This window comes from Necator americanus, chromosome II (genome assembly GCF_031761385.1).
Source record: "Necator americanus strain Aroian chromosome II, whole genome shotgun sequence".
Classification (NCBI taxonomy): Eukaryota; Metazoa; Nematoda; class Chromadorea; order Rhabditida; family Ancylostomatidae; genus Necator; species Necator americanus.
In genome coordinates, this window is record NC_087372.1 from 30,998,165 (window position 1) to 31,012,214 (window position 14,050).

Sequence of the window (14,050 nt, forward strand, 5' to 3'; positions counted from 1 at the left end):
ATTTTTACCACATATCTGTATTCATGTAAGAAACACACAAAAAAATTCAGCCTGAAATATTAATCCACAACTGAATTATGAATGTTTAAAAAGTATTTCAGTAGTAAAAAAAAATTAAAAATTTCCTGAACAGATAACTAAATGGTTATCAGCTCCATTCCTTCCCTACATATGACTCCACTATGCATGTTCTTGTTTTTAGTCACAAATCTGACAGCCATTGATCAGCCAGAGAGCTGAGTCATCCAGTCAAATGCCGAGATAGGCCCAGGAAAATTTAATAGTAAAAAAAGTCGAAAATTCAGAAGTATAGCAAAAATTATCTGAATATCTTCTGCTTTCCATAAACAGAAGTCAGTTCTCTATCACATGAATATGATCTCGTCCGCATGTGTTCGCTTGCGAAAAACGCTGCGCGTACTATTGGGTATCCAGCTGGAGACTGTGTTGCTCGACAAGCACGACAACCCTCTCGAAGATCCAACGTAGTGGATGGCCCAGAAAAGATTCCGATCTGTTTACCCTACATATACGACGCTATGGGCACAGTGGTACGAAGCTGTCTACGCAAAGCAGGTCTATAGAATGACGTGAAGGTCCCGGAAAAACCACCAGCGATGCTTAAATGTCAGTTGGAACGTAATCGTGCATAATGCCGAATCTGCACAACTCCCAGCTGCGTGGTTTGCCCACATGGCAGAAAGGGTGATTGCATGGTATAAGAAGTAGTGTATCGTATCACATGCAGGTTGCGTGGTGACCATCATATAGGGGAAACGGGACGCCTACTGTTACGTATTCGCATAAAGGATCATCCTGATGAGCTCGCAAAATCTAAACTATCCACCCCATTCAGACCATACCGCAGAATACGTCATCAAAACTGCGAAATAGAGGTAGTGGTTAAGATACTATCTTTCGTGTTCGAGATCATAGCACGCAGAACACTAGAGGGATTTTGGATAATAGCCAAAAGTCTAAAAATGAACAGAAAGGATGAGCGCATAGCGATCACAAACGAATTATTCCCATTAAGATCTGTCCAGGTTTTGATATAGGGGGCGGGCCGTCAGGTCCTTACATAAATCACTTGTGAATCAAAATTTTGGTAGATGGTGGTCTGTTACGCTACCATATTTAACAAATGAGGTACGCAATAGCCTATGTGTTTTTCTTTGTGTGTGCTTGTCGTTTGAATGCTTCCTGTAAGTGATGAGGCGCTTGAGAGGATAAATTACAAAAGGCTTTGAATTTATTTCCACGGTTTGACGAAGACGATAACGCCGAAACGTCAGTTGTCAATAAAGATCAATACCAACTTTGGGTACATCTCAAACAAGTCAATAGAAAGCTATGCCAAGATTCAAGAACAGTCGAACATGAACAATGTAATCATCGCTGAAGTAGCATACTGTGTCCCACTTGCGGGACAGATCAGTTTCTCATTTGAAGTCAACTTTCATAATCAAGGCTCCTCCTGCGCTTGTCACTATGAGCGCAAGGACCGGCGAAGGGGAATCTTCGTAGAAATTCAGTATAGCTCAACTTGAGAAAAGAGAATAACCTGCTACTCAAGAATAACAAGCCACACGAGACTTGTTCCGCTTCTTCTCCGAAGAAATATTAATAATTTATAATTAATACGAATAATAAAATTGCATGTGTGAAAATACGACTTGATAAGTGTGATGAAAAACGAGTCCTTGTCAGATAACCCTCGAGGGTTAGGGTTTTGAAGGAAGAGAACAAAAGTTTCGTTCAAAGTTGGTCCATTGATTTATATTCCCCAAATCTGATATGCCGCTTAACCACAAAATTCCTGTCATTTTATTTTCCAATGGGAAAAAGGAAGATGATTACAATGATCATGAGTAAATAATATGCGACGTACTAGATTAAGCAAATACATGCAGACAAAACAGTTGTATATCAAGAGCATAACACAAAGCAAATAATATTTTTATTTCTAGTTGACATCGCAAAATTCCCTCATTCCTCCTAAGCCAATCATCGCAACATCAGCAATGGATAACCCCCAAGCAAAGAACCAGAGGATAGAGCCTGGCGAATCTCCAACCAGAACAGTCATTGTGAGTCCGTCCATCGTATTCAGGTGGATGACTGTACAATGGCAGTGAATATTAACTGTTGCATCTTCTATTAGGGTGTTCGGCAAGTATTTGCCGAAATGCGGCAAAATTTCAAAACAACGCACCTTTTTGCCAACATTTTATTATTCGACGAAATAATCTCCATCAACATCGACAACCTTCTGCCAACGTCTCACAAGATCACGGATTCCTTTGGCGTAGAACTTCGGCGAATTGGAGGGGAAGAAAGCCCGAAGGTCATTTTCGAGGTGGTCATCGTAGCACCTCTCTTCCAGGTGATGCTGAAGCGATTGGAAGAGGTGGTAGCCGCTCGGGGCCAGGTCCGGGCTGTAGGGTAGGTGCGCTAGAACTTCCTATCCGAGCTCCAGAATTTTCTGGGAAGTCTTCTTCGCGATGTGAGGGCGCGCGTTACCTTGCAGCAGGCGAACGTTGTCGAGCTTCGGGTACTCCTTGCGGGTCTTGTCGGCCAGTCTTTGCAGTTGAGCGCAGTAGACCTCTGCAGTAACTGTCGTGCTGTCCGGCAGCAGTTCGAAACGTTAGAACGTTAGACCATGAACTCCCCACCAGACGCTCAGCATGACATTCTTCTCATGGATTTCACCTTTCACGAAAGGATCCGGTATTTCATCGCCAGTTTTTGGGTGTGGTTGACGTGGAGGACCCATTTTTCGTCTCCAGTGACAATGGTGTCCAGCCAGTCGAATCTGCCGCTTCTGTAGAGCAGCTGAGTGCAGATGTCCAAGCGTTTTTGGCGGTTGCCGTCGCTCAATGCATGTGGGAACCACTGACTGTGCTTTTTCACCATTCCGATAGATCGCAGTCCATTGCCCACGGTGAACAGCGATCAGCCAAGACTGGCAGCAAAATACCGCACACTTTCATATGGCTGCTGCTCCGCCAGATTCTTCAGTTCGTCGAACGATATTGCAGTCGGTCGACCAGAGTATAAAACTAAATAAAAAGTATATAAATAAAAAAACTTAAAAAAAATACAAATAAAAAACAAATACACTCGTGAAAGAAGTCCTTCCGTTAAGACAGAAATCGTCTCAAAAGGCAACCATACTTTCCCATTTTACATTCACTATACTAACTTTATCACAAAAACACCTACACAAACATGCACTAAAAAAACCGCAACTCAAATCAAACCCGCATCTAACGCATAAACAAAACAAGACCATATTTTTCTTCACCAAATGTTTTCAAAAACATTTCAACGCTTGGTGCCGGACGTTCTTTGAGAAATCGTGGGTGAGTCAAAGAACATATGTGATCCTATTCGCTCTAAGGCCAAGTCAAGGCTGCAGGAGAATTTGGCAAACTGCTAAATCATAGGCAAGTTCAGAATCGCAGTTACCAGTTACACTAACATTCGAGCCCAAACCACCAAAACTCGAACACCGCGCCAGAAAATGCACCCTTTCCACCTCGTGTGTCACTTATATGTGATGTATTTCTTTCTAAGAATGCGCTTTCAGTTTTGGACTTAGGCCCCAGTTTCGCTCCATCTCAATCAATACGCTCCGTGATATCGCGCAAGATAGTGGGCAGCCTGCAATTGGTTCATGAACGTCTGCGATTGAGAGCTAAAGAGGAAGAGCAAGACAGAGTGCAAGAAACCTCTAGAGTTCGAGTTTTTCCTCCTATCCCTTTTCCTACATTACTGTACAAGCCACAGGAGGCAAATTCGGTGGTAGACACTAAGTTTCGCTTATTTGCTACTTCGGTTTTCTCAATTCTCTCCCGGTACTCACACAAACGCGCTTTTGAAAATCTAACACCCACACAACGCAAAGGTTTGTGCGAACTACGTGACATCTGCGCTGAGGGGAAGATCAAAATCTCGGTCAGTGATAAAGGAGGAGAATTTGTAGTGATTTCAAGTGAACTGGACAGGGCTATAACGAAACTTCACCTTACGGACGATAGTCTATACCACCCTTCATCGGCACATGAATTTGGCAGACAATATCGCCGCCTGAATAGGATATGGATAGAGACCGCAAAATCAGTAGGCTTACCAAAAACAACTATCACGCGTCTAAAATGTGATCGGCCCACCTGCCCGGTCCTTTATGTCCTCATCAAGACCCACAAGCTTTCCGCTGCCGAATTTAGTTCAAACAACCCAGGGGATTTCAAGGTTAGACCTATCATTAGCAATATTGGAGGTCCCACCGACAGAATATCCTGGTTCCTTAACACTATTCTCAGCCAGCTACTCCAGTACGTTCCAGCTCATCTCTCAAACACAAAAATGTTCATAGAGCACCTCCGCAAAGCGCGCCTTGATGGAGATTGTGTCATCGAATCTTTCGATGTCACTTCGCTCTACACCAACGTCTCCATCGATGCTGCACTACAAGCAACATCAGAGCTGCTTCTCGAACACCAGGGGACTCTTAACATGTATGGTTTTGCGATACAGCAAATAATGATGCTGCTGAGCGAATGTTTGAGATGTTCCGTATTTCGCTGGTCTGGGCAATACTATAGGCAGATTAGAGGCTTGGCCATGGGACAAAGACTTGCGCCTACATTAGCCGTTGCTTTCATGTCTAAAGTGGAAAAACCCCTACTGGAACGCAAACCTTTATTGTACTGCCGATACATAGATGATTGTTGCATTGTATGTCCAACACAAGCTGAAATGGACTCTTGCTTCGATCTCTTAAATAAACAATCCCAGTACATAAAGTTCACGAGGAAAAACCTAAAGACAACTGGCTGCCGTTTCTCAATGTCCAGGTTCATTTGTGTAGGAGAAATTGGAAAACAAAATGGTATCGAAAACCAAGTTGTAAAAACATTCTGATTCACTACCAATCGGCGCACCCCTGGAGAACCAAAAAGTCAGTCATTGAAAATATGTTTAAGACAGCGGCAACGGTTTCATCTGAAGCTCAAGGGCGCATTGCCTCCATAAACATGGCTAACCGCATTGCTCAGTCCAATGGGTACCAGCAAAGGTCTCTCATTCAAATCGGAGCCATGCAATGAGCGGCGGTGCCACAGGGTAGAACAAGCAACAAAGATCCCTTTCGCCTTCCTTTTATTTCGGATGACATGAGCAATGCAGTGCGAGCAAGCTTACGACAGGCGGGTCTGCAAGACTCAGTCAGAGTAGTGGACATACCACCTGTAAACCTGAAGCAGCAGCTAGTCCGCAATCGCGCATATGACAGACTTTGTGAGACACCGAATTGCATCGTTTGTCCAAACGGGAGGCAGGGTGATTGCGTGGTATCGGGGGTTATCTACCTAATCACCTGTCAGTTATGTGGGGCTGAGTACATTGGCGAAACAGGAAGATCACTATGTATCCGCGTCAAGGAGCACCTAGACGAGCTCGTAAAATCAAAAACATAATTCCCTTTAGGTGCAGTGTCATGACAACACCCCTTTCAAGATAGCTGTCACTATCTTGGCACGCGAATCAGACGTTCTAGCGCGAAAAACATTGGAAGCGTTTTATATCACGGCCAAAAGTCCTATCATGAATCGTAAAGAAGAATGCATCGCTGTGACCAACGAGCTGGCGCCATATCAGGACCTTTGCGGGTTTTGACCTACGGGGTCAGAGGCGGGGGCATCGTTACTAGTTAATACTAGCGGCGCAACTCTACAACTGGTGGTCCGCTAACATCACGATTTCGTGGCTATCAAGGTGAGCGCTGGTCTGCTTTTCTGACGTTGCTTTTAAATAATCTGTTTGCTAAATCATATCTTGTGGGATGACGAGGCGTTTGAGAGAGTAGATTACACGTGTCTTTGATTTTTCAGGCTTGAAGAAGGCGACGACGCCGAAACGTTAGAGATAAAGATCAATAACAATCTTGGTTCAGGCTCATCTTCGAGTTTCTTGTTTCAGCTTTGATGCGCTGGAACCAGGCGCACATAGACCGCTCAGAAGGGGCTTCAGAGCCGACTACTTGACTCAGGTCTCGGTGGGCTTTACCAGCGGGGTGGCCAGATTCGAACTCGTAAAGAGTACGTGTCGAATATGATTGGAATGTTCGGCCATTATAGGATGAAATAAGCAGGGAAGAAGGAGCCAGATATGTTATGTGTATATAAGCGGTAGTGTCATTATATTATATATTTAAAACGGGAACTTCCAGAACATCTCAAAAAATTTGCGCTACTGCGAAATCAAGGTATCTCTCCTAACAGATATTTGCAGCGTCATCAATGCTTCTGCTATATTGAATGTAATGAGTTGAGGAATAATGCAAGCAGACATAAAAACTACTGTCAAAATGTTCTATATCATTTGACAGAGAAATTCTTGTTCAATAAGAAATTGATATTTTGATCTCTAAATTTCATTTATTTTTATTCTTTCAGACCAGTAAAATATAGTGTCAAGCTGACGAAACGGAGCGCCCTTTGTTTTCGCATTCACTCAAGATGATAAAACCCCTGAGGCTGAAATTGGTGAGGTGTATATGGAGAAGGAGGAATGCGTAAAAATGCAGCGCTTCGTTTGTTTTCGCTTCCTAAACTCTTGTCCGTGATGGAGGAGACACCCAATTTTTCTTTTTTTTCCCAGCTTCTATTTTTCTTGAAAAAGGAGCTCAAACAATGACATTTTGCCAACACTGTATCAATGCGCATATGCGTCTAAAAAACCCTCGCGATTTGTTCCTCAAAACAATGTCGGGGCCCAGCACGTCCTCTTCGCGATTGGCCTTCTTGGCTATCTTGTTTCAGCATTATAGCGGATGAACACAATCTCGGGAATCCTTGGCACAACTTGCTCGAGTAGTTCCTTCGCAACTCATCTTAGAAGCCAAGAAATGGGATCAACTTGGTGCGTGCAGTGGGCCTTCGATTGCTGCACGGAAAAGTGAGAAAGGAGTGTGTCTGTGGAACTGGAAAAAGAGCGTGAGCTGCAGCAGATGCGCTGTGCTAACACGGTTCGATACATTTGAAGGCGAGTATATGCTAAACCTGAATTACCTGTGCCGTCGTTCGTCGAGCGGTCGCCTGTAATACTTCCATTTTTCCCGATCGCGCAAATGGTTGCCCAGTAGCTCTACAGAAACTCAAAGTGCACCTTTAAAGGACTTTTCTTTAAAGAAATCTGACCAAAGGGCAAGCGGTCAGTGCGCTTCATATCGCATGGTGTGCAGTCGCTTACAGCTCTGGTGCCGCGATTGTCGACAATATGGATCACGTGTCCAGCAGATCTAATTTTATTTTTCTTGGTTTAAGCGGCAGCACCTCCCATGTTCGATCGTTGACGTAAGGCTAAACTCCGAATCCCCTGTTTCATTTGCCTAAACCGGGATACTTCCAAAACTACACTTTCAATTGAGAGGTCTATGATGAATTGGACATTGAACAATTACCGGAAGCAGTTACTTGCATTTTCCTCCTGCTTGCAAAACTCTTCCTGAAGCGTAGGCGAGAGCAGTAAGAACTATGGTCCTGAGTAGAAGATCACGCAGCCGTATGCCCATAGTTCCTTCACTACCTCTACGACGCTCTTTCATGCTAGTTTCCTTCTGCTCAGCTCAAGGGAAAGTAGTTCATCATGAATTCGACTTCGATAAACATATCTGAAGCGCTCGGATATGTTCGTTCCATTGAGCGTGAACGTGGCAGCAGAAACACATCCGTCTCTCATGAACATCATTTTGTCAAAATTCAGCTAAGGACCGATCTTTTTACATTATCAATGTAATATCGATCAGTACTCGTTCCACCTGACTGATGCTTGTGCTAGCAAAAGATGTCATCAGCGAGAAACTAAACGCCAATCAAGTGAATAGCATAACATAATAATATCAATTAAACGCCATCAATTAAATAATCAATATATTAAACAACCCGCACTGGGATTATGGATCAGATGTGTTGAGTCTTGCTCCTACATATGTCTTGCTTTGGTCATTGCTACTTTTCTGGCTTCGATAAGTTTTCCACTCTATCGAGCGATGACTATATTTACTATGCAATCCACTAACACACTTGTTGTTTGTTTGTTACGGCAATGAAAGTAATTTTAAAACTTTAACTTGTTTTCAACACCACTTCTATAATTCTCAACAAGACATCATGGTTAATGTAAAGAAAGCACTTTTAAACTAAGCTTTATTGCACAATCTAAACCTTTAAATATTTTCCCTAAAGTCAATATCCTCAGTCGCAAAAATTTTTCTAAATTCCTTAGTGAGCAGCGAGTCGAGAGCCTCGTTGTCATGACTGTATATCCACCTGAAATGCAAAATATAATGAACTTCAAAAAGAATTCTTATGTGGTTTTCTTCAAATAGAAACAAATGAAAAGAACAAATTACCGGTGATTGATTAAGTCATAGCGTTTGGGTCCTGATACTGGACTCGATAGCCATAGCTGCCGATTTGGAGACTGTTTGTTGATCACATATGTACCTGAAATAGAAGTAGACTTTATGAACAGAAAGATACTTAAAAGCATCATCCCACGAATCTGATGTGGTACGAATTTCAGGTGGAGTATTCGTATACGGGATAGTAGATTATGGAGATGGGGCGATTCTGTCTATTTCTTCATAATTGCCGTAAAAAACGGCCCAGAAGATGTGGCGCGTGCACAAGGCTTTCGCGCTCCAATCGAACTCCTTGTAGAAAATAGCGCGCCAGAACGCCCAGAGCCATCTTAGTATCTTCCGGGCCGTTTTTTACGGCAATTAGGAAGAAATGGACGGAATCACCCTTCTCTCCATAATCTACGATCCCGTATACGAATTCTCCACCTGATATCCGCACCACTTCAGATTCGTGGGGTGATGCCTTTAAGAGAAAGAAGCAAACAGTAGCTCTTTTCTTCCGTGATGGGCAGTCGATTCGTTGCCTACTTACTCAAGAATTGGCCTCATTCTACTACTAATTCTATTACTATTGTTTAATTATTGATAATTTCATGTACGAATCAGAGACTTGGTGAGCGCTGTAAATGGTGATGGAGAAGCTGGAAAGCATGGAAAAGAAGCTGCTTAGACGGATGCTTGGCTACTTTTGCCCAATGGTATGCCATGACGAAGACCTAAGAAGTGGATAATGTGAACCGACGGATGACACGTGGAAAGTACCAACATCTTGCCCAGCCTTCTAAAGTACGCACGAAAAACCGTCTCCGCTTTCTTCGTCACATTAAAAGGAAACCATCGGATCGCCTTGTCCAAATTGCCTTGAAGACGCTCCCAGACCCAAACTTGAGAAGGCCATTCGGACGTAAAAGGAAGTTCTGGACCAGAGTGGTGAAGGAAGATTTGAAAAATCTTGGCGTTGACAGAGAGATCGTTGACAGATCACGAGAGACGTAAAGTTCCGCAGAATAAGGAACAACGACGGATGTATAGATTCTGTACTTGAGGGTCGAACGGTATGGGCTCAAATATGTTTATGGATGACTCACTATGGTGAAGACGCGGATAAGCCGCGTTAGAGCATAACAAACGGCCGACGTTTGAGCCAGCATTCATACGTAGACCATAAGCGTGGCCCATAATAATCATATGATGATTTTTCTATACTGTCTCTTTCGAAGAAATCTCGTTTGCATAGTATAAGTTTAGAACCACCTGTTGCGTTCTTGTGCCCAAAATAAAAATTAGAACTAATCGAAACTTGTCGGATGTTTTCTCTGGCGTAGAAGATCCTTCCACGTAAGTTTCAAATATATTGTGTGCGAATGCTAACACAAGGGTTTATTCGTATAAAGAGAGATATAGTCGGGTCAAAACGACCTGAAGGTAGGTACGGTTGCGTAGGCAGCTGTGCTCCAGACGGCACGTGGAGCGTGTGGTTGCGATCAAAACGGGACCTTCGCATGATACTTTATCGCCGCAGTCCGAGTGAAGCAAACGATCTTCTTATCTCGATCCCAATCAACAGTTCCATTGCGTCAATTTGAACACAGCCGCTTATGCAACGTATCGAGCATCAAGTCGTTTTGACCCGACTACACAGCTGAGAAAAAAGACACGAATAGAAAACGTTGGTGGACAAGGCAAAAACAAACTAGGAGAGTTGTAATGTAATAATTGTAATTTCATCTTTAAAAAATATACCTTCAACAAATATACAAAGATAACTGGAAGAGACATGTTTGAAAAACTCACCAATTTCTTTGCTTATCACTACAGTCAATACACCCATCGCATGTGTCACATCGAACTCGGATGACACATTGAATCGTTCAGGTAACGTGTCCAAATATTCTGAGAGCCTGAAAGAGTGAAACTTTTCCCAAAATCAAAAAAAGATATGGTAAATGTTAGAATACAGATGAAGATAACCATTAACAAACCGTAAATTTATAATTTAACTGACCTCTCCAGTGACTCTTCTGCTGCTTTCTCATATTCATTTTGCGAGACTGTTGAGCACAGAGCTAAAAATTTGTAAATTTTTTCAAAAACGAATGTGAGAGAACTCTTCGTATATCATTATTCGTATCAATAATTAATTTGTAACTGGAAGGTCTACTTTTTCATTCCTTTTCAAGCAAATTTGGGAACCGATACGTTTAATATGCTTGTAACTGTTTCCAATATGATTTTCGCTCCACTACACAAACACCAAAAAATTCATATAACAGATTCTAAATGCTCGTAAATTGTTAAAGCTCAGTACAAAGAGATTCACATTTATCGGATAGAAAAAGTTGCGTTGCTACCCTTATTCTATTGGATCACCACATCAACAATGCGGCTTTTCCAATAGCATAAACGGAGGGAGGGATGGCGAGGAAATCTGGAAAAGCAGCATAAAACCACTGAAAGTCTATCAGAAGAATGAAAGAGGGTTGTAGGAAACTAGAAAAAAGTATATGTTAGATCCAAGTAAGGAGTAGTCTAGCCCAATTTTGAAAAATAAAACCACAGTCACCGCATTTGTGGGATGATACAATTGAATTTACAAAACTTAAAACCCAAAAAAAGATGTGAATATGCATAAAGAGTGAAACCATTCCGAAGCAAGAAACGATTGAGCGCCTCTCTACTTTCAATGTCACAGGTTCAAAAAGAGGGCAGAAAAGCAGAGTGCTGAGATGTAGAGAGCGTTCTGCTTCACTACAAATGCTCAGCGGTGAAGGATCAATTCTGCCTAAATCAAGTAAACTGAAGTAAACGAGAAATTTTCAAAAGAATCTACAAGTGAAAATGGACTGCAAGTGTGAGACGTTATCTAATGCTTCATTCTAGAAACAAAAAGAAGAAGCTAAATTACCTCTACCAAAATCCTTTCGTACTGCAGATCGACACAATCGCGTAATCAACATTCCACCTGGAAACCACTTTTTACGGTGATGAGGAGGCAACATTTTTTCCAGTTTTTCCTCCAATTCGCTTTAAACGTGATGTGTGGCATAGGACGTAAGATAGGTGTTAGTACCATTCTCTGCCTCGCACATTCACAATCACTATTTTTTTTTTCATTGCGCGCATATCTTTACTTCATTTACTATTACCACTATTCACTCCCCAAACAACTTTTGTTCAGCTGTCAGAGTAAGGTGCCGTGCAAAAAAATTAGTTCGGTCATACACATTTCAAAACTACTACCTTTACAAAGGTAGAAGCTTTAAATGCATACATTTCATTTTCACAGAGGTGTTACTGTTTTTTATGTACTAAGCGAACCCAAGATATTTGATGGTTTTTCGAACATCCTCGTTTCATAGAACATCGTTTTCTAACTGTCCCAGTTAGCTGTACTCCTAACTCATTATTTGAAGACATCCACGCAGACATCCATGTGCATAGAAAAATAACTCGAAATAGATGAATTCCATTGGAAATAGAAAAACCCTATAGATTTTCACACTATACGAGTCAACGCCATGTATTCAACATTTTTAAGTGATGTACGTACGTGTATATTTGACTACAACCGATTTTATCTTTAGACTATCATCTCTGCAGTACGTGGAGGAGCAGTGGCGCTGGTGGACGAGTTTAGATCAGCAGCAACAGCAACAGAGCAAAGTCAAACAACCTATTTATTATTTATTACTTATTTCTAAATGCGATCAAGCGTAGATGTCGAAAATCTCTAGCTAATCAATTTCTTTTTTATAGGCCATGAAAATTGCTGCCTACATATCAACTGTGCAAAAAGGAACCAACGAAAGAGAAAGGTGGTGGAAATGGTGCCTGATAACGTTACAATTCCTTCAAACCATACAACTGTTAGCAAAGATTGAGTATCTATCAACATCGCAAGATGGAATTACCTTTTATGTCTTCAATATCCACCAAAACACTTTCAAAGTAATCCAACTACCATTAAGGCTGATTCAGTACACGACAGTTTAAAGGCATCAGCCCACGAATCTGGAATGGTAGGGATTTCCGGTGGAGTATTAGTATACGGGATCGTAGATTATTGAGAGAATGATGATTCCGTCCATTTCTTCCTAATTGCCGTAGAAAACGGCCCGGAAGATACGGCTTCGAGCGTTCCGGCGCACTATTTTCCACAAGTTCGATTGGAGCACTTGTGGAAAGCCCGCAAGAAGAGCGTGCAGCCTTGTGCACGCGCGCATCTTACGGGCCGCTTTTTTTACGGCAATTAGGAAGAAATGGACGGAATCACATCCCTCTCCATAACCTACTATCCCGTGTACAAATACTCCACCTGAAATCCGCACCACCTCAGATTCGTGGTATGCTGCCTTTAAGTAGAACAAAAGAAATCGAAGAAAAACCAACCATTTACCAATCATTTATGAATGAACTCACGCTTTCACGTCGAATTCTTTAATGTTGAGATCAATCAAATCATTTGAAGGCTGAGAAAGATCACATCATTTGCAATATATTGCATCTACATATGCGTACTCATACACAACTCACAAGATCCATTCAGCAACACAAATTTTGCAAAACTATTAAAAAGATTTAACTGTGGCTTTAAATACTCTTTTCGACACCAACAAGGCAACTAGAACAAACAATTCAGAAAGAGTTTTAAAGATTTATTACTTCACTCTCTAAAGCTGTAATAAGTATAGATCATACATTAAGGGCACAACTACCCGCTGAATTCTTCTCGTTAACCAACGATAGAGGTCCATTGAAGGGTAGAACATGTGCATCTCCGACATTACGTATGCGAAGAAAATCATTAATTTGTCAGCTGTGTACTTCAGTACGAAACAGAAGAAAAATTGGTCACAACCAATTGTACAATGAATGGAAACTGAAGGAATCATGGAAGGAATACGGAAACGAGAAAAGATGCAAGACTAGGCCGCTTCAATCCCAAATCGTTCAACTTCCAGCAACTGGAGAGCTGGAACATATGCATTTTTTTTTACATTACCATCAGCCTTAGCGTTGCCTGAAAGAATAAACACACTGGGATCGTTGGTTTGCTATAAGCTAGTGACTAGTTAGTGAAGAGCCGTTACAATAATCATAAGATAAGAAAATAAAAACACATAAATTTGCATTATACAACTCTCAATAGCAAATAGAATGTCAATAAATCAATGCGATCACAGCATGACCTGGATATGATCATATGTCAAGTAATTCCACATACACAACTCTGTTTGAAGGCAAATTTGTACACGCACAACGCATTGATGCAGAACAAAAAGAACAAGCACAAGAAAAGTAGCGGATGGGAGAGAGGACAAAAGAGGTGAAACACTACTTGAAAATGGAAAGAACAAAGATATGAGGACGAAAGTGAAACCCAGCACCGTATTCTAGAGATATGACCGTATCCTCGCTCCCTGATGCCTTCGAACGGGCAATTTCAAATGATCTTTTTGCGGGAATACATCGTCTTAGATCTCCAAAGTCTAATCCAAGTTCAATCAAATTGGTGGATTTATGTGAGATTTGCCTCAGCGAGAAAAACTAAACTTCAACTCAGACATTCTCTCAAACAGTGCCCATTCGATGTGCATCAACTCTACTGGTTCGGAAGTT

At 41.7% G+C, this 14,050-nt stretch overlaps 2 protein-coding genes across 5 annotated transcripts; one reads left to right on the forward strand and one right to left on the reverse strand.

Annotated features, from left to right (window-relative positions):
• Positions 1-389: 389 nt before the first annotated feature.
• On the forward strand, positions 390-5,682 carry RB195_020029 (uncharacterized protein; the record flags this gene model as incomplete). 3 transcript variants are annotated; one of them, XM_064188147.1, is made up of 6 exons in its annotated part: positions 390-551; positions 1,971-2,090; positions 2,165-2,347; positions 2,806-2,944; positions 3,593-4,743; positions 5,494-5,682. In XM_064188147.1, the coding sequence occupies 6 exons, from the start codon at positions 390-392 to the stop codon at positions 5,680-5,682; spliced, it is 1,944 nt and encodes a 647-aa protein (XP_064044028.1). The 3 variants fall into 3 exon arrangements, with proteins under 3 accessions (XP_064044028.1, XP_064044029.1, XP_064044030.1); XM_064188148.1 differs by lacking the exon at positions 5,494-5,682 and adding an exon at positions 4,992-5,114 and having other exon boundaries at positions 2,165-2,445; positions 2,790-2,944; XM_064188149.1 differs by lacking the exons at positions 390-551; positions 5,494-5,682 and adding an exon at positions 4,992-5,114 and having other exon boundaries at positions 2,025-2,090; positions 2,165-2,445; positions 2,790-2,944.
• A 2,551-nt stretch (positions 5,683-8,233) lies between these two features.
• On the reverse strand, positions 8,234-12,973 carry RB195_020030 (uncharacterized protein; the record flags this gene model as incomplete). Of its 2 annotated transcripts, XM_064188150.1 has the most annotated exons (7): positions 8,234-8,336; positions 8,420-8,513; positions 10,226-10,332; positions 10,437-10,497; positions 11,337-11,393; positions 12,343-12,388; positions 12,965-12,973. In XM_064188150.1, 7 exons carry the CDS (start codon positions 12,971-12,973, stop codon positions 8,234-8,236), a joined length of 477 nt encoding a protein of 158 aa, XP_064044031.1. The 2 variants fall into 2 exon arrangements, with proteins under 2 accessions (XP_064044031.1, XP_013290570.2); XM_013435116.2 differs by lacking the exons at positions 12,343-12,388; positions 12,965-12,973 and having other exon boundaries at positions 11,337-11,388.
• Positions 12,974-14,050: the final 1,077 nt, after the last annotated feature.